The 20,263-nt window shown below is 39.0% G+C and overlaps 1 protein-coding gene across 4 annotated transcripts in view; it reads right to left on the reverse strand.

Annotated features, from left to right (window-relative positions):
• dtnbp1b (dystrobrevin binding protein 1b) overlaps positions 1 to 20,263 on the reverse strand; it is a 67,051-nt gene that overhangs the window by 18,112 nt on the left and 28,676 nt on the right. For 3 of the 4 annotated variants that reach the window (XM_067612869.1, XM_067612868.1, XM_067612870.1), the window contains one exon: positions 18,938 to 19,020. In XM_067612869.1, the coding sequence (XP_067468970.1) occupies positions 18,938 to 18,950 (13 nt within the window). In that variant the 5' untranslated portion in view covers positions 18,951 to 19,020. Of the gene's footprint in view, positions 1 to 11,835; positions 12,217 to 18,937; positions 19,021 to 20,263 lie in introns of those variants that run through there. The other variant, XM_067612866.1, reaches the window with a different exon arrangement.

Below are 20,263 nucleotides of genomic sequence, written 5' to 3' on the forward strand. Positions count from 1 at the left end.
CTCAGAAATAAGGAAACCAGAGTGGACACATGCCCTCAGGAATTCTGTATAATCTAACCCAAACAGCTGGGACATTCTGGACAGGCGAAAGCTCTTCACAACAAAATATCGTTGCGGTTGAAACGGTCAGTTTCATGTCTTGGACGTGATGTTTGCAAATGAAATGGTCCGTATATGCAGACATTCACATCTGATATGCATATGTATTTGAAACACGCACACACTGTTTGTTTTTGGGGAATAACGGGTGAATGTTTTAGATTTCTAGAACATTCACACATGCTTTGATGCATTATGCAGTAATCTCCTCTTCCACTCTTCTCCTCACCGCAACCTTACATCAGCAAAACCCACTGCAAGTCCTCAGTGAAGACGCCCTCTCAAGAATGACCTGTTCACTCATTCCTTTATTTTATAAGCAGCTGAAAGTGAAGAGAGATATAGGGCACACAGATGTGGGATGACAAGCATCTGAGGTTGTGATGCAAACTTGAACTTCCAACACTGTAAAAAGCCAGCTCCCTCACTTTTACATTGTCCAGAAAGTATCTACTGTATATATAGTATGTGATAAATAATAACCAAACTCTGCAGTGTTCAGTTTTAAATAATAATTAGATCAAATAATTAAAGATAAAGTTCAAGGCTCTGGCACATCAACACCTTGTTAGTGTCCCCTAAAAGATCAAAATACCTTCAGCTGCAAGTGTAACACAAGTTTTGTAACATGTGAGAAACAGTGGAGCATTGTAGGCTTACACAAGCATAGCAAAGACAAAACAGAGAATATGTCCAGTGAAGCATGTGCACATTACGGGATGTCAAAAGCATACAAATGTAAAAATCTCCTTGTAAAAAAAAAAAGCTGTGCAAAGTCTCAAGTGGAGCCAGTTCATATATTAATAACCGTCACAAAATGAAATGCCCTGTTCCCACTCTTTAAACAAATGCTTACAGCTAATATAACTTGACACAAAACCCTAATAATGATCTTTGTGTATTTTTATCTTAAACTTTACCAAAGAAGAAGATCTGCACCAGAGCTTTGCATCTCCCTGTGCATGAATATCCCATCATCTTGGCTAAGAACATGTGTTTTTATACTTAGTACAGTAACCACACTGTGCAGAACAGGCCCACACACATGCTCCCTTTGATCAATTTTTCATCAGTACTCATGTTTGGAGCGAGAGCCAGAATGGTACAAGTACAGTATGTAGTTCTTTTCATTTAGAGAAGCTAATAAATGATTGATTAGTTTATATGCAAGGTGTCTCACTGAGCCGCAGGTGTTCTGACATATGTGCAATACGGTTGTTGTATTATTTAAAGTTAATTTAATCAGGTAGGTTGGTTGGCAATAAATGTATACTTCAGGGATAATCTGGAATGAGTCAGAAGGTCTTTTGAGAAGCTTTTACATGTAGAAAGCATGTCATCAAACCACAGATTGACCCAACATTTATCTGAGACTACATGACACTATCACTGCTATTATTAGTCCTTTGTTGATAGGTCACAAAGAATTATATGTCTGAACAGTTTTTATTTATTTATTCCTGAGCTAGGATTTAAATTATCACAAAAAGAGTGGAGACTCACAAGAGAGTCTTAAAAGAGATGGTGTTTGGTGCTGGGTTTAGTAGGTTTGGTGCTTGGTTTAGTTTGTGAACTTAAGGCCAACATTATATGCTATTATATATTACTATCATAGGTTATAATGTTGTGCTGCTTTTAGTTCTATAGACCACTTCTTATTTCACATGCTGGTCATCTTATTGTCTACTCAGCTCTCATGAGAAGGAACATCATTTTGTCTCTCTTGGACCCAAGCCATCCCCAACCTGGGCCTTTTTTTTTTTTTTTTTTTTTTTTTAGCAAACTCATTTCCTACTTACATGGCTCAACAACAATAGACAAGCTTCAAGCTACAGGGGATGGTGGAAATGTGTCTGTATAGACGTAGGTCAAGATGCAGCCAAGCACGATAATGGAACCATTGTATGAACCTACAAATGTGATTCCTTCACCTCTCCAAGAGCTGGCCTACTATCATCCCTTGGTGACCGAGTTAACCAGAGGGAGTGACTGAGATATCCTGTGAGTGTTTGTCTGTGTGAGTGAGGAGGCAGTAAGAGCAGCACCACTTGTAGTCCGTGACCTTGATACATCAACTTAATTATTACACAGTTCACAAATCTAAGGTCAAACAGAGGGCTCCTCCTTCATTTACTATTCCTGTTACTGTTCAAGGAAACATTATGGTAGTCATGCTGCATAATTTAAGCTATTTTCACATTGTAGGATCATCCTCAGGGTTGCCAAAAATGATGCAATGAACTAAAAAAAAATCAACAGCTGTACACATCCAGTCTGTTGCAGTCTTCAGGGTGAAAATGTCTCATTTATGAGATAGTGTGAAGGACAGTTAATAGAGCTGTTGAAGATAAGTTAAATAAAGGTTGCCAGTATGTAAATAACACTCAGCACAACAGTTAACGACAAAAAGAAGAGACTACCTCAAATACACCTCAGTTTGATTTTGAAACATGTCAAGGGAAAGGTTATAAGTTGTAAACAATGTAAATCCATGGATCCATCCTGTTAGGTGTCATAGGCACAGTGTAATTTCAGTGCCACAGTAAAACTAAATGTTACTGACCAGGTACAAATAGCCACTACCAGCAGTTTAATGCACCATCTTTTCCATTTGGTTCCAGGAAACATGATAATAACTTTCTGTCCTGTTCAATATCAAGTCTATTCAACAGAGCACCTTCAGGTCAGGATCACAGCATTTGGCTGAAATAACTGCAGAACCTCCACCACACCATCAGGTCAAGATGGAGCAAATTTTGTGACTTCAGAGCAATGCTGAATTCATGTTAGAATTTAGGTTGAATTAACAAAAATCAATTAAATGAAAACTAAATATCAAATGAAAATGGAACAACAGTAAGGACCAAAACCAAACCATACTAAACTACGCAACATGCTGCAGCGGTTTTGTGAGATGAAGATGTCAAGTGGTGGAGTTATAGTATGTTGCCCTCGAAACTGAGGTTGCCATGGTAAAATGTTTTACTATACTTGTATTGTAGGAAATATTTATATGCACTAACATCTGTAGACCTTGCTGCAATTTCCATTGCAGTAACTTTTTTATGTCATTGCAAACAGGCCATGTAAGCAGGCCCATGAGCAAAATTAAAAGGGATATGTTGCTCGTAAAATAATTCTTGTTCAGTCTGAAGGACTCTTATTCTTGAAAAAGTTGCGCCATATTTTCCCAGTTATTGTTACTAAGTTGTCACGGTGATGATGTCAAACTAAAAAGGCGTCATATCTATCAAGCCCGTTCATTTTCTGAAACTCAACACTCTCAGCTCTCTGAAGGGAATCACTGGGCAGATAGCTTGTTCTTCTCATCTGTGACGAAGTCTTCTGCTAAATATTTCAAGGTTGTTTTTGTTAGACACTGACAGAGATATCAAAAGCAATCAGCAACATCTCTTTGTTTTTACCAAGCTCCAGCTCTCTTCTCTGTCACTGCATATTCCTCACATATTCTCTTCATCCCCTTGTTGTTGCTGCTCTCTCTCTCTCTCATCCCTACATTCATCTGTAGTCATAGTGTGCCCTCTTGTTAGCCTCTGCATGAATTGTTAAAAGCCTAATCTTGGCCAGGGGAAAGAATGCTACAAAGATCATTCTCACAGAGCGCACGTGCATACACGTTGCACACATAAGCTCATACACACACGCGCAGAACCCCTTTTTACCTGTGTATCTCTATACTGTACTCCCTTCTATAATATCTCACCTTTCCTATATTATTACACTATTTCTCTTTCCAGGACCTTGTACTGTACATACTAAGTATGTATATGGCATTTTCGTACAGCTGCTGCATTATGATCATGTGGCTCAGCACTGCTATCCATATATGTATACATATACATATAGTTATTTATATTCTCACCTCTAAAAAATGAATTAATAATTTTCCACCATCATGAGTTAAAACATTTGAGCCAACATTCAAGGAAGGAATGTGGCAACTAGACCAATTTCTTACAAAGAATTACATATAATTGATTCATAATGTCTTGTTTACAATCAATTCACTGTGAGATATGAAAAGCTTAACGATATCATTTAGAGAAGTTATCTTTGCATTCTTCACATATGAACAGGCATAACCACTGTGGAGGTGATGCAATCTTTTATACATTATTTTTAATATTTAATAGTGGATTTCAAGTAGTGTATGTGTTTTTTTTCCCTCAAGGCGAGCATCATCACACCTTTGGATGAAACACTTGATTAGCCGCCCAGTGATTATGGTGTATTGTCAATCCATCTGTTGTTTTGCTGTGTTCCAACTTCTAGTTGGGCCACATGCAGTCACCTGGCACGCAGCGGGAAAGCCTTCGCTCTCCCACAGCAACCTGTCTTGCAGTCTCCTTTTGTTTTGCCTGTTGACACACACACACACACACTCCACAAACAAATCAGTGAATACACAATAGCAGGCAAAGAACCAAGAACAGACACATTCACTGACATCCTTATGTGCATACATAACATGCAAACACACATTTACTCACACAAACAGATGCGCACAATGTACGGTCTAAAACCGTCTTTTCTGCAGAGTAAGCTACAGAAAGTCTCAGAGACAGAAAAAGATAGCCTCAGCATGTAGAGAGCACAGAAAAAACTCACTTTACAGCACATCCAGCAGAAATACAAATGGACACACACACAAAGATGGGTTTAAGTATGAAGGCAACAGAAACCCAGATGCAAAAGTGTGTATGCAAAACATTAAACTCACCGAACGAACTGTACAAATTCTGTTAGCAGACTCCTTCTCTGTCTGAGTCTGTAAATACTGTCTGTTCAACTATGGACCTAATTAGAGCAACTCTCTAGCTGTCTGACCACAACATTACTTTTCTCTCGATCCTCTCTTTCTCCATTTCCCCAGAGGAGTGGGAGGAGAGGAGAGAAAAAAAAGCGATAACCCACCTGCTGAGGTACATCACACAGGGATGGAAAATGCATTTTCTAAACCATCTGTGACCAGGATTTTGAGACAGAACACTGATTATATCTGCTTCTTTTTGACTATAAAATAGATTTTGTGTTTTGATAGATATATATGTGTGTATGAGAATGCATGGTGGTCTATGTTTGTGCAAGTGTGTGTGTGTTTATGCATTTGTGAGTGTATTTTTCGCATGTGCGATATAATTCAAGACAGCCTGTCATCTCGGTCCTCCAGCTTTACATCATCCTCAGGCACATTTGAGGAGCTGTTTGAAATCATCTGACAGCTTAAATTCAGTTTCATCCATCTCACTTTTATTTTACCACTACAGTAACTGGAGCACAACCTTCAAACCAACAACTGCTATGTGTTCAAAATTATATACCAGTCACTGTTGTCCCTTTAATTACAATCATTATGGTCCTCATGGATCTGTCCAAGTACTTATTCTTTTGTCATGCTGTACAACTCAGAGTATAATTTCTCAGCATGATAAGCAGTGGGAGCCTTTTTATGGTTGTGATACTGAAAAAAGTAGCACAGAACACAGCCTCATCAAAATGATGATATTTATTGCTGGATAATTTGGTATAGATACAGAAGTGTTTACATGCATACCAGCACTTAACCCTTTTAGATCACATCCCTGGTCATATTGTGCACCTATTTAACAATATATGCCAAAAAAAAACAAACAAAAATCTATTTCTTTGTATTCTTACAACAAAATCCAATACAAAATATGACATGTGCTTATGTAGGCTTGAACCAACCAATTTCAACCAATAATACCCATTAATCAATCTTCAACCTTTAGCAGCACAGAGCTAAGATTCATTATGACACACTCACTTTCCAACGTTCAAATGAAATCCCTCCCAACGTCGCACCTGTCTATACTGTTACACTCGAAAATATGTCACGATACGGAAATGGACATACTCTCGAAATGCTGTTTCTGGCAGATTTCATCAGATGTACTTACCTGGCTAAATAAGCTAATGTAGCTCCATGAGCTGTTGGAAAACTGTCCAAACTGTCTCCAAATGACTTTTTAATGTTTCCTGCTGTCTCATAGTAAAACAAGAAGCCTGTATAAGGGGTCTTAAATATCCCAGACTAGAATAAAACCCCAGAATCAAATGTAGTTAGTTAGTATGCTGATCTCTTGGCCTTGGAATTAATGCTTAAAGTTACTAGCATTACTGCTGGTATCACTACATACCATTTAATCCATTCCTGACACTTGTGCTTTTGTGATTTTGGTTTTGGAAAGGCTAAAAAAAGACAATCCTCCAAACTCTTTAAATGCCACCTATCTCTCTCACTACAACCCCATGCATACCACCTGTGTGGATGGGTGGAGAAATCCAAACCTTTACAGACCTGCAGTGCCTAGTTACAGTTGTTAAGCTATGACTAGGCAATTGTTGTTCAAGGGAGGAGTTCAGCCAACATTCAGTTCCAATATTTGCATTATTTCTTCTTAAAGGTTAAGATCAAATCATCAATTTGTTGTGTAGAGTTTCACTAAGATAAGCCTCATCTATCTGTCTGCAGGATGTATGCAGCTGCATCACTGGTTGAGGATGCTCCATTAAAAACTCTGGCACCAGTGTTATTGGAACAGTTTTGGTATCATGTAGTAAAATTGCCATCAATCATATTACACATGTAAAAAGGTTGTGGTAATGAAAATCTCATTGTAATAAATGTGTTAATCTGTACTTAAACCTTACTGAGCACATGTAGCCAAAAACCTTCAACAATATGTTACAGCTGAAATAATTATTGCACTTATTGTATGTGACAAGGTCCCGTTTTTTTTTTTCAATTTTCACTGTCATTAATTTTAAAAAGAATGAAACTAGAGAGGCTAGGGATTTTCCACTCCTGCAGCCTGTGATCTCTGTGCAACCTCTGTACCACCACCACAACCACCACCAATTAGACTCCCAGATAGTGTGGAGGCCTGTCTTTATTATTCTCTTTCATTATCAGAAATGTGCCTTTTTGGTTTGTCTCAGTCTTTTTAATCCTTCCTCTTTACCAATATTCTCTTTCCATTATCCTCGAGTCACTCTCATTCTGTCTCTTCACCCGCTCTCCTTTATTCTCCACCTCTTATCTTTGCTTTCTCTATTTTACCCCTCCTCTTCTGCACAGCTCTCTTCTTTCTCTCTTTTCTATGCTTTGTCGTTTTGTGCCCTCTTTTACCTCTCTGCCCTCCCTTTCTTCCTCCAAAGCACCTCCCCTCAATCCCCTCTCCTCTGTCTCTCCCCCTTTCAGTCTTTTATTGCTTCTCTTCCTACCTTCCTATCTTTCTTTCTTCTTCTGTGCCAGTCTTTGTAGCATGCTGAGTCCCAAAAGTATCTTTGCTGTGAGACTGTTCCTCCTAATCTAATTGAATAAAGAGGATCTTAGTGTAAGGTGAGGAACCGAGGCAGTTGTACAGTTGAGTAAACAATTTGAGTGTTAGGAGGAGAGACAACGTGCCCAGATTTTGCCAGCAACACCTGTTAAGCCAGGTGGACACAGAGAGCGCTTGCAACACAGAGTGGAAAGAAAGGATGAGGATGACAAGCTAGAGAGAGGGAGAGGAGGAAGGGAAAGGTGAGCGCAAAGGACAATAAGCTAAGTAGGAGAAGTAAAATGAGAGATAATAAATCACCCATCCCAAAGTACTATAAATTTGTATTCCATGGCTGACATGCCCACAACATGGACTGTTGAGAGATGTCTCTCAATTGCAGATCAACATCATCACAATGGTAATCAGTGTCACTGAATGGAAATATATTTTAGCCATGATTTATGTACTTGTGTGTGACCTGTGTGTGTATATGTGTGGCTGTGTGCATGAAAAAAAGACTTGACATTCATGAAAATGCACTCATGCATCATATGCCACTCAGGGAGCATGCTATGCAAAGACCAGACCTCTATGTAGAACTGAAATATTGGCACTAAAGACCACAGATCTAATTACTTTTTGATGTCACTCAAAACAAAAAATGCGGTCAGTCAAGGTTAAAATGTGATTATTATGTCTTATGAAAATCAAGTCGTGCTCTGTCCTTGAATTGAATCCTTTGACAGCACAGATTCTTTCATCTCTTGAACAAAATCCATCTTTAAAGACAATTAATACCATCTTTCCCGTCTTAGCCTTCAGTGGCTTCAAAGGGAGCGTGACCTCCTCAAAAATGAACAGACAAATTAAGACGTGCGTGCCTGTGTACACAATGCCTGTGTTTTACGTGCTACAGTATGTCAGTGATGTTTGAATACACTAATTAGCGAGTTAATTGTATTTTGGTTACGTGAGATTGAGATGCATGCGGAAATGTATGCATGCACAAATTAAAGCGTACAGTATGTATTCACACATACTGTATTTGCTTGGCAGCAGTAGTGTCACCTCACATTAAGTGTTTACATTTTTCAGCACCATTAAATATTTGGTTGAATGTTTAAAAAAAAAAAGCAACAAACCAGAATGGGTAGAGTACATGCTAATTACCATTTCCTTGACATATTACTAACTTGCTAACATACGCATATACTGTATATGTTAATATTGTTGTAATGAGCAGTTTTAAGACCAATTAAATTCTGTTACTGAATAGAGCTGAATATTTATACTGATTTTCATGCAGTGAGAGGAACCACTAGACTAATATAACTTCCAAGTGTAAGCACATTCAAATTTTTCTAAGATCCTGTCAGCAATATTTTTCTCACTTCATCCCTAAAAACTTTACTTCTTTGAGAAAAAAGGGTTTCTTCTGGCAGCATCAAAAGTTGAATTCACCCATGGCTTTAGACATCAGAGACAGTGCAGGAGAGCCAGCTACTGTACCATATTTTAATAGTCCAGACCCCACTCATTAAAGCAGCACAAAAGACTAATCACATCTGCAGCGCTTTGATTTACAGGCAATTAAAGTTTCATGTGAATCCAGATAAACCAGACTGGAGGAGAGCACAGAGCAGAAAGGAGGAGGAAGAGGGGGAGCATCAGGAGAGGAGAGGAGAGGAGAGGAGAGGAGAGGAGAGGAGAGGAGAGGAGAGGAGAATGGTACTAAGGAAGAGACGACAGAGAGAGAGAGAGAGAGAGAGAGAGCAGGGCTGGGCAATATATCAATATTATATCGATATTATGATATGAGACTAGATATCGTCTTAGATTTTGGATATCGTAATATCGTGATATGGCATAAGTGTTGTCTTTTCCTGGTTTTAAAGGCTGCATTACAGTAAAGTGATGTCATTTTCTGAACTTACAGACTGTTCCAGCTGTTCTATTATTTGCCTTTACCCACTTAGTCATTATATCCACATGACTGATGATTATTTATCAAAAATCTCATTGTGTAAATATTTTGTGAAAGCACCCATAGTCATCCCTACAATATTGTCGCAAATCAGTATTGAGGTATTTGCTCAAAACTATTGTGATATTTGATTTTGTCTATATCACCCATCCCTAAGAGAGAGAAGGAGGGCAGAATAAGGAGAGAGGAACGGAGAGAGGAGAGAAGAGGTGAGGCAAGCCATCATTTGGCAGGAGAAGTGATGACACAGCACATCCATCTCAGTGGCAGGTGCCTGCTGTTGCTCCTTTACAGAGGACACAAACTAACAGGGAGAGAGTGCTCTGCGCCATCATTACACTGTGATAATAGCACACTGAGTCAGGCTGCTGGAACAGATATTCAAAAGCACTACTTATTGTCTTATCTAAAATTATTAATGCCTTACAAATAAAGGGCTTTACACAAGCCCATAAATAGTTAATAACTGTGCTCTATTTTTGTATCATTTGTTGATGCATTATGGAATTAGAATATCTTGTTTGTTTGTGATTTTTAAATCAGTAAAATAAGCATAGTTAGTATTTTTATTTGATGTTTTAATGAGATTATAAAGATAACACTGTCATAAATTATTCTAGCTAATCTGGCATTGTTTGGGCATGTTCATTTGATGTTTACAGCAAAGGAGTATTCACAACTCATGAAATGGAAATGAAATGATAAAAAATAAATAAATAAATAGTTCTTCTGCATGATTAAATCATCCTCATCTTCATTTGTTCATTCTTCAACTACTCTAATCTCCATTTCCCCCCCCCCCCCCCCCACCCCCTAAACACTGGGGTATCTGAGACAATGGACTTGTTTCCTGCTGCATTTGGTTATGTAACATTATGGTTAGTAAATCAGTGATCATAGCCTGCAGCCACTTGATATTTCCGTTTGAACGCACTGCTCTATAAGAAGGTAATGTGATAGATGTGTCTTGACAAGGAACAAACTGGTCAAGTACGAAGCAACGCAGCCAAGAAGTACAGCTAAATACGTGAGAGAAATGGGAGTTATACAACAATAACCTATCATATTACCCAGTCAGATAATTGAACAGTGATGTAATTATAAAAAAAAAAAAAAAGCCCAGTCATAAACACACAATAGGTGTCTGCTGTGGGTGGGTGTGTCAGTGTGTGATCATTAACACATCACCCAGACACACTGAAGGTTTCCAGGCGAATTATAAGCAGTTGGGCAGTAAATAACATCCTGAAAAATAACAGGGGGGGGGGGGGTGGAAGCGAGAAGATAGAAGAAGGGGGGGGATGGTGCAATAATAATGAAAGCAATAAAAGGAGACCCATTTTCCAAAATGTGATCTGTGCCACAGTCAAGGCAGCTAGTGTGTGTGTCTGTGTCTGTGTGTCTGTGTCGATGTATGAGAGAAATTATCTGTGTGTATGTTCCCACTGAGCTCTCAGATGAGTCAAAATGAGTCACATCATCTTATCAATCACCCACTTACAGTACAGCAATCCTTTAGTTGTGTGTCTGTGTGTGTGCGTGTGTTACTTGAGGCCAGAATGAAGTCAAGCATTAAAACTGCAGTACCACACACTTGCACCCCCTGAATAACTAACACGCTTTACATTAAAATATTAGCCATACCCCTTTATCATCATCTCTGCGCTGTCTTGCAAAGTCACTGCTACAAATGCAGTACACACATACAGTAGATACACACAAACCTCCAATAAAGACATCAGACTAAATCCTACCATTAACATTTTTATGTTAAACGGTCCACAGACTGTGCTGTCATTACACGCTAAAAAAGGAAACACTCATCAGTTTGTAAATGATATCAGCAAGTCAACTACTTTCCTCTAACTAAAAAAGATACAGCTGGCTTGGTTGTCAAACACCTTTCCAGCAGATCGACAGCTGGAGGCGCTCCAGGGAATATGTAAACACACTTGTGCATGCGCCCACACACTCCTACATTACACACCTCCCTGAGCTCCTTCCTATAACTCTATAACACACAACCATGCATCATATACCCCTTACTCTTACTACTGTGCTTATCTTCCCTTATACATACAGTACAGGGTTACACAATCCAACTCTTAGCCTCTTTACTCCTCCACACTTTCTTTCTGCTTGACACACAAAGACACACCCACACCCACTTCTCTCTCTTACTGCAAATAAAAAGAGCCTTCTTTATAATGTCTTGTAACGCCTATATCATAAAAAATTTATTTGTGGTTGCTTTGCCTTGAACTACATGTCCTCCATCTGTCTTTGCCATGTCCCCCTTTTAAAATAAAGTCCCTCTATCTGATTGAAACTAAAAATGAGAAAAGGTTCATTTTAAAAACAAACCTATCCCACACAGACATTTCACATACTGAAAAGAAACATCATCCCTCTCAATTAAAAAATAAGTAGTAAGTCACTTACAAGAGTTCCTTTGGCTCCCGTCTGTTGCACCAGGAGAGGTGGACATCCCAGCTGGATGCTTTTTGCCCTCACAAGATAACCAAATGGAAGGGAGGGGAGACAAACAGCACGACGATAGTAGACCAAAAACTCCACCGATCACAACAACACCTGCCCACCACGCATCCTCACGCTGTCTCTCTGTCTACACACATACTCCTTCATACAGAAGCCCCCAGAAATGCTCACTCACTCATTCCCATGCAGATCAATTCGCACACACTTCAGCGATAAGGGGTTAACGAGAGTCTGGTACCCACGAAAACACACACGTGCATGTATAGATCGACACTGCACCAGCGTTTTAGCTCCGGTGTGGTGGCTGCTGAAGCTGACAGTGGAGAGAGAGGAGTGAAGACGAGCAGAGCATACCACTGGCTGATGCCGAGCGAGGGAGGAGGGGGACCAGGGAAGAGAAGAGAGGATGAAGAGAGGGGGGTGGGAGAGAGGGTGTGTGCGTAAGGAGGAAGGGATAGAAGAAGCACAGATGATTATGTGTGTGAGTGTGAACACATTTTCCTCTGACCTTTGAATACACACTAATGCCTCTTAACCAAATCTGCATACTTTATATTGTAGATCTTCTTTGTTTATATGACTCAGAATCCATTTTCATAAATAGAGATGAGTATCTAAATAAAAAGTGTATACAGAGTAAAGATGGCAAGGCAACAAAACAGAAACCATTTTCAAAAGGTGAGGCTCCTCTTTTCTGCTTTTGTAATACACACACAATTCACAAATATCCTTACACACACACATCACACCATCCAAAAAGAAACACACTTGTGCCCACACCCACTCTGTCTGCCTCCACTGCCCGAGGGGGGGACATAATAATCCTCCTCATTAGCATGATGCTGTGAAAAGCATCACAGTTCCACCTATCTCTGTCTCCTTCTCGCATGTCCTTCACTAACTCCTCCCCTCTCTTTTTTCTCTTTTCCACTGCATGTCAAGTGCAATTGATGGGAACCATTAAAGACACATTTCTTGAAAGGATGGCTTCTGCAGCCATGAAAATAGATACCTATAATGCTGATTTGCTTTTTTTTTCTCTTATGTCCAGTGATATTGTACATGTAATGTGTAAAAATAGGGGTGTTTTCTGTATAAAATCTGTAAACCTATAGAATCTGCAGTAAAAGAGTACTTACTGAAAACTCTACAATCAAACAACATATGACTTAGGGGTCAAATAATGGTAGTGAGTCACTCTGAAGAGATATTAAACCCTCAAGCTTAAACACACATGCACACAAACACAAAGTCTCCACAATGTCAGCCCTAGCCCTTTATGTGACACAAAGCCCTCAATGCCCGAGGGGTCGTTGTGCAGCAAAAGTAAGATACAAACACCAGCAGCCACAATCAATAGCATTTGGATACAGCTGCACAAGTCACACTGCGGGGAAGTCAACAGAAATATCATAAACTCCTTAATTAGCTATGGGTGTTTATAACTGCGCCACAGAATGCCCTGTGGGAGGGGTGAAAAGGGCTCCGGCCGGACGTAAAGATGGACTGCTGGAACATGACATCATGCAATACAAAAAGACACATTATTAAACAGATCATTAAAGCCCTCAGTTCAGATTAAGAACCACTGAAAAATAGTTTAAACATATGTCTACAGCTGACAGTTCATTCAGAAATAACTGCACTAATCAACAATACTACCACAAGTACATGTTGATTAGCACCTACTTTGTTTAGCTGCTGTTCAAGAAGTAATAATTGCACAGAAATAACACAGCTCCTGAATATTTGCATTTTTTCATACAGGACAGTTGAGTATTGTTAATGTTGTTTTAGCTTATAGGTTGAAAATTCAAAATGTTAAAAAAGAAAAACTGCAAGAATACTGTAAACCATAACTGTCTTAGAACAAGAAGATTCTGGTTTATAAAACTAGTCCAAAATAAGCAGAACATTAGCAAATTTCATGATCTTTACTGCATGTTTACTGCATTGTTCACAATGTTAAAATTCTATGGATTTTGCAATGCATGGTCAACAACAGCATTATAGGGGCTTGACAACAGACTCATGGGAACTGGATCAGAGAGTATTTCAAATCTATAACCTTGAATTACTTTGTCCTCAGATGCAAACTGAAATGCAAGAGAAGCAGCATACATCACAGTCCATTTATCCCAGTGCTCCTAACCATTGACCGATGATAATACCTTGGGCTAATCAGTACAGTATGAAACTGTTTACCAGTATATAACCATAATCTGCCACAGAGGAAGTGGGTGGCAAATGTATGATTCATCAGCCATGAGATAGAATCTCAAAGCACTTTTTCTAGTCTATCAAATGAACATTTATATTCATCAAACATTTGTATGTTTCCACATCAAAACACAACACTAGGTGATAAATCCAAATACAATACTTGCCCTCACTGAAAGGAATTTATAAAAGACATTTTTCGACTAAACAGCAGAGGTGCGGCGTACTTACATTAATAGGAATCATTTTGAGCTATGTCTGACAATCATGAGGGGAGAGGGAAGCTAATTTCCCTGGAGAATAACCTTTCATATTCGCTTGTCAAGTGATCTGAGATTGATAGTACCATATAATAGCATCTACAACCATAATACACTATTCACCATGCAACTACATGGGGGAAAAGACCCTTGGCACATGAACTCAGAGCACCCGTGCTGATGCTTTACTAAAAAACCCTACTGACACCGCAAATAACCAATCAAAATGCATCTGTTTTGCTACAAACATTCCTTAACCATTCACATGTATTACCTTCATCTAAAAGTGCTGTATTCATTGTTTGCTAGTGACATCACATTTGGCAGTGTGAAAATGTGTGGATGCACAGACAGTACAAACTTCACTGTATTGTACATTTTAATAAGCAACTAACTTGTGTAAACAGTACAAAGAGCTAAAAAAATGACTACAAACGTGACTTCTTTATTAGCATGTGTAATCACTACGCAACGACGTTAATATTTATGATTTTCTATGCATCTTGGTGTGTAAATGTAAATGCCACCCTCCTTAATAATAACTCTATAATAATAACTACAGAAGAAACTGAAGAAGAGTCAGCCTTCCATTTCTAGTTTTTGCTGATCTAGGATGTAAAATGTATATTGTACTGCTGCAATGTAGTTGTTAAGGTAGAAAAGTCTCAGCTAAATGCCTAAAATAAAAAAAAAGTAAAATGTATTTCTTTGCAGCACAATGAAAGACATACAAAAATATTACATAAAAGCATTGAGTCAGAAAAAAGGATTTTAGGCCACTGATAGAAATGTTTCAGACTGCAGTTGCATTCGTAATTCCATAACCATGCTGAACAATAATTGTTTTCGTTTTCAGTGCTTACTTTTTTTTACATTTCTGATTTTAAATCCCCCTCTTTTTTCAGAGAGTGGCCCAGCTGTAATAGAGAAGTTATTTAGCAGCATTATTGGACAGTTAATAAGACTTTTCAGCAGTCTGTAAGCAACTCATGTAGGTCTGGCATACAAAGCAGGAAGATGCAAGCGTGCCTGCACACATTAAGAACTATATACGTGAACAGAAAGGCAGTTAAACATTTCCTCCTCCTCTCTCACTCTCTATCCCTTTCTGTACATCAGTCTTTTATGTGAATACAGTACATACATCACACACACACACACACACACACAACACTTCATCATTTCATCTTTTTCCCTTTGTCTGACTTCCTGTGCAATCACAGCCTTTGTTAAACACGTTTTCCATGTGACACTTAACCAACTATTACCAAAGCTCACAGAAGGAGGCCTCAATTGATAAAAACTGTCAAGTTTGCTGAGAGAAATGACAGATGAGAATGAGAGCAACAACACAAAAACACAGTTGCCATGGCAACTGACATTCTGCAATCCGGTTTTATGTAACTATGTAGAGACATTCCAAATTTCTCTAGGCCATCTATAAACTTTTCAACTCTTTTATCCAAAAGTCTAACAAAAGTAGGGAGAGGAACAGTTCTGTTCTCTTTTGCCATATTACTGATGTCACATAATTGGCTGGGGAGCTGTTCTAATCTACTCGCTCACTGGGAAACAATAAAGCCAAAGTGAGGACAATATTCATCTCTCCAAATACTTCATGTTAATAAGCACAGTTAGTGGGAAAGATGTGATTACAGATCATACTGATGTTTTTATTGGTTTCTTTAGTTTAATTTTAAGCCTTGAAATGTGGTTACATATCTATCACATCTCTATTCATGCCTTTTGTGGTGATCAGACCCACACTAAAGTCACACTGCACTGAACTGGAATCTAAACATGATAAACACAGAGTAATGGTACAGCTGGAGGTGCTGGTTTTAAATAACACTACTGTATATCAACAGCAGCAGCTTGAAAGCCAAAGATGAGCACTGTACATGACCAGAAAGCCGCTGTTTTGATTTCCCACACTGCTAAATTTGGGTTCAACAAGTGGATGAACTGCACCCCTCCTTCATCAACTACTACTAAGGTGCCCTTGAACAAGGCACCTAACCACCCTTAATTGCTCCGGGGATCTGCTTACTAAGAAATATAAATCTTCCACCCCCTGATGTGCATGTGTGTATCTGTATGAATGTGAAATGGGGCAGTACTGAGTTAACACACATGCTCTTAGGAACCTGGATAAATAAAAATAAAGTGCTTACGGCAGTGTTGGTAGAACATTAATCAACATGTCGGCCAGCAGGTGAATACTGATGTGTTACTTGGCAGCAACTGATAGGGATGAAAATCCAGATTTTTTGATCCACTGACACCACTAAGCAGTAGCTACAGTACTGTTGGCATCATATTGACCCATGGTGGTGAAGAGGTAAAGGTTCCTCCACAGGGTAGCTCCCCTCACTTTTTGTCAAAGAAAGAGATTTTTCAGCAAACTGGAATTGCTTTTGTGTCAGGCCACTGCTTTTCAACACTGTAAGGAACCAGTTGATGTGGATTAAGCACCCGCTGCCCCTCCAGGTACTTCCTTTTCAGGGTACTCTTGGCATGACTGAACCGGAGGAGACCCTGGAGCGGAGCCGGAGAGATTATACCTCCCAGCTGGCCTTAGAATACCAGGAGGAGCTTGGGGACATTAATGGGAAAAGATCATCTAGGCAGCCCAGCTTGATATGTTACCACCAGGACCCCGAAAAGGATACGTGGCTTGAAAATGGATGGATAGCCTGATATGATTCTTTGTGGCGGACACTGTAGCGAAGCTTTCTTGGTACTAACTTGTGGTTTAATGACAGGGACAGATGGAAATTCACAATGCGAACAGGACAGTCAAACAACGAGGCCTTAATTCACACAAATGTAGTTTAATTAAAGTAGACTTTGAGTGATAAAATTACTATCTTTCTGCATGTAACAATCGGTCACAGTGCTCCAACTGATAATAAATCACAATATACTACCTAAAGCTGACCTCTGTATTTAGTATAATTCTAGAAATGAGTCCATGTACAGGAGTCCATGTTATACAAATGAGTTGGATATATTCTCATTAAACAAAGATGCATTTTACAGATTAACTGCAGTTTTATGGAAAGTCGTAGGTTAAAAAATGTCAAAAAATGCTATGCTGACAAGGTTTTTGCCAACAAGCTCACTTATATCAGCTTAATGTTTTATAACCTGCAGCTTCCATTAAGACTGTTTGCATTAAAACCATATTACATATAGTTGTTATATATGTTATTGCAGGTCGATGGAAATTTTATATTGTAAGGTGTTCCTAGTATTTAGCCCATATATAAAGGGCCGACATAATATGTATATGCTATACTTTTAAATTTAGTAAAGCAAAATGCACATAATTTTTTGCAATAGCCAGGTATAAGTGTCATCTGTCGCTGCGCCTCCTTTATGTATTCATCCACTGATATTAGTGACCTCACCTGACAACCACACCCAGGTGCTTGTCTCAACATCCATGTTTTCGCTGACCTCTAAAAAAATATATATTTTCTCCAGTATTCCCCAAGCAGTTCATTATTGCAGCTGCTTGTGTGGGTGGTGTTAAAACCAGGCTGAAAAAAGGTTTATAATTACTGAAGGGATGCATTAGATGTTTCATAGCAGCAATTCTGGGTATCTTGGCACCATCTAAATATACAGTACTGAAGGGTAAAGCAAATAAAGTGCAAAAATACTTTTAGTCCTAGGAAACGTAACATCATCTTTTGCCAATATGATTCAGGGGATATTTATTGTTTAATGATATGTAGATTATGTAAAAAATAGCAAACATGTCATCCTCCATAATTATATGAAGTCACCTTCTGGCACTAAATATATCAATTTTTGGTGTCTCCCCCTTGGGCTAATGACTGGATACCGGAACAAAACGCATAATTTCAGTTTCATTAATTTTGTCAAAATTGGATCAGTGCTGTATGAGATGGTGTATTGTGATGTGTAGATAAGTGAATTAACAGTGTAGTGCTTCCCTTTGGCATGATCATTAATTCTGAACACTGGCAGTCCAACAAGCAGAGTAGCACCATCCTTACACTCATCTGTGAGGTTTTAAAATGGCATAATGACATGACAAGATGCAAAATTTCTGCAGTACTTAAACAAAATCAAGTCAGATGAATGAACACATGAACTCACAAGTAGATTTAGGCACAGAGACCAATAACGCCTACAGTGTGTGCTGTATACAGAAACCAAATCATCAAATTTGGTCACCCCATGTGGTAATATCCGACTCTAACACATTATTCTTCATCAGATCCTTTTCTCCCCCTCTGTTGCATATCTTCTTCCCTTGTTCCTGCCTCTCACCAGTTTGTGTGTGTGTGTATAAACCAACTTTTATGCTGGAGTGTTTCTAAATGTCGTTTGTTGCAATCTGATGAAGGCCAACTCACACAAAGGTGGGAAGTTGTTGCCAGGCAACTCTACACCTCAGGCAGTTCTCTTTATTTCCCTTTCCCCCTCCTGTTGGTTCACTTTCTTTGAGAGAGCAGTTTTATGCTGGTTCATAGTCCCAGAGCGTCTTATTGCCAGTAAAGTCAAACATAAAAAAAAGACAGAAGACTTACAGTGGAGATGCATGGAAGGTTGGCAGGAACTGCAAGATTGGATCCAGGTAAAGGTGGGTGGAACAAAGGACTGAAGGCAGGGACTGGGGAGAGATAAGAGAAGAGACAGAAATGTGAATGAGAGGCAAAAGTCAATGAGAGAGCATTGATAGTTTAAAAAACAAAGATGAGTGACTTTACATACACATTACTATGTAGATGCACCAAAACAAGGGCATATTCACATTTCTCTTTCCAATTTTACATATTTGGTATAGGTTGATGTTCCAACATACTGCGTTAACTTGTTGACTCTTTCCTTTTGTGATGTAACTTTAGCCTTCTTTCCACTCCTGAAAGATCTCTATTCTTTACATCTTTTTTCTTATCTTATGTGTATATCTCCATGCATTGCAATTGTGCTACTGGATCTTTTTTGCTGGTGAGTTGAGTGTGAATTTGCCACCCCAGGAGCCATTTGCCTTTTCATCTATTGCAATTTTACTGGAGTTGTCCCATCCTTTAATTATCTAGTCTGAATGGTGTATGTGACCATTGCACAAACAGAAAAGAGAGTGACTTTGTGCGTATGTGTACATGCTGCTGTATGCATGTATGTGCTTGACAGAATAAAAAATGGTTGTAAAAGGCAACAGATGCTTTCTTCAGATCTCAACATCTTTGTTTCTGTCATCATCCTGTCTGACATTTCTCATATCAACAGGTCTTTCATCTCAACAGGTCCATCGCTGCAAACCTTGGTGCATGGGGAGTAAGAGCTAGCAGCTAGAATGACACATTGTACAACACCTACAACTGTTTCTGCCAGTCAGACTTCAAACGCAGAAGAGCGGCTAGCAGAGTGAGAGCAAACAAGTAGAGGAAGTGATGTAGACAGAGACCCCTGTACCTGTTCACTTGATGTAGATGGAAAAAAGAAAATCTACTGACAGGAAGTGTACACATCCTCCCAAGGCCCACAGTAAGCTCCTCAGACATGTGTTAACAGCGAGAAGGCATACATGTATACAAATAAAACTCAAAAACGTGCAAATGCACTGGTTTTTCTTATTCTTATATAACCACACAGGCTGACTAAGAGCACATTCTTATTCAGAGAAATGGCCTGCAGGAGCGAATGTTGGAAAAGAAATCCAACACATACTGTGAACACACATTCACATACAGTATACACAAATGTTCAGACATCAAGTGACTCACACAGATACACACACTTTTCAAAGTTGTCTCAGGCACAGTGAGCATGTCTGGATTCCACCCATGGGGCCATCTGTTCTTGCATTGCCCAATTTGAGGAGACACAAACTCAGGAATCATTAAGGATGC

This window comes from Thunnus thynnus, chromosome 15, assembly GCF_963924715.1.
Source record: "Thunnus thynnus chromosome 15, fThuThy2.1, whole genome shotgun sequence".
NCBI classification, from domain to species: Eukaryota; Metazoa; Chordata; class Actinopteri; order Scombriformes; family Scombridae; genus Thunnus; species Thunnus thynnus.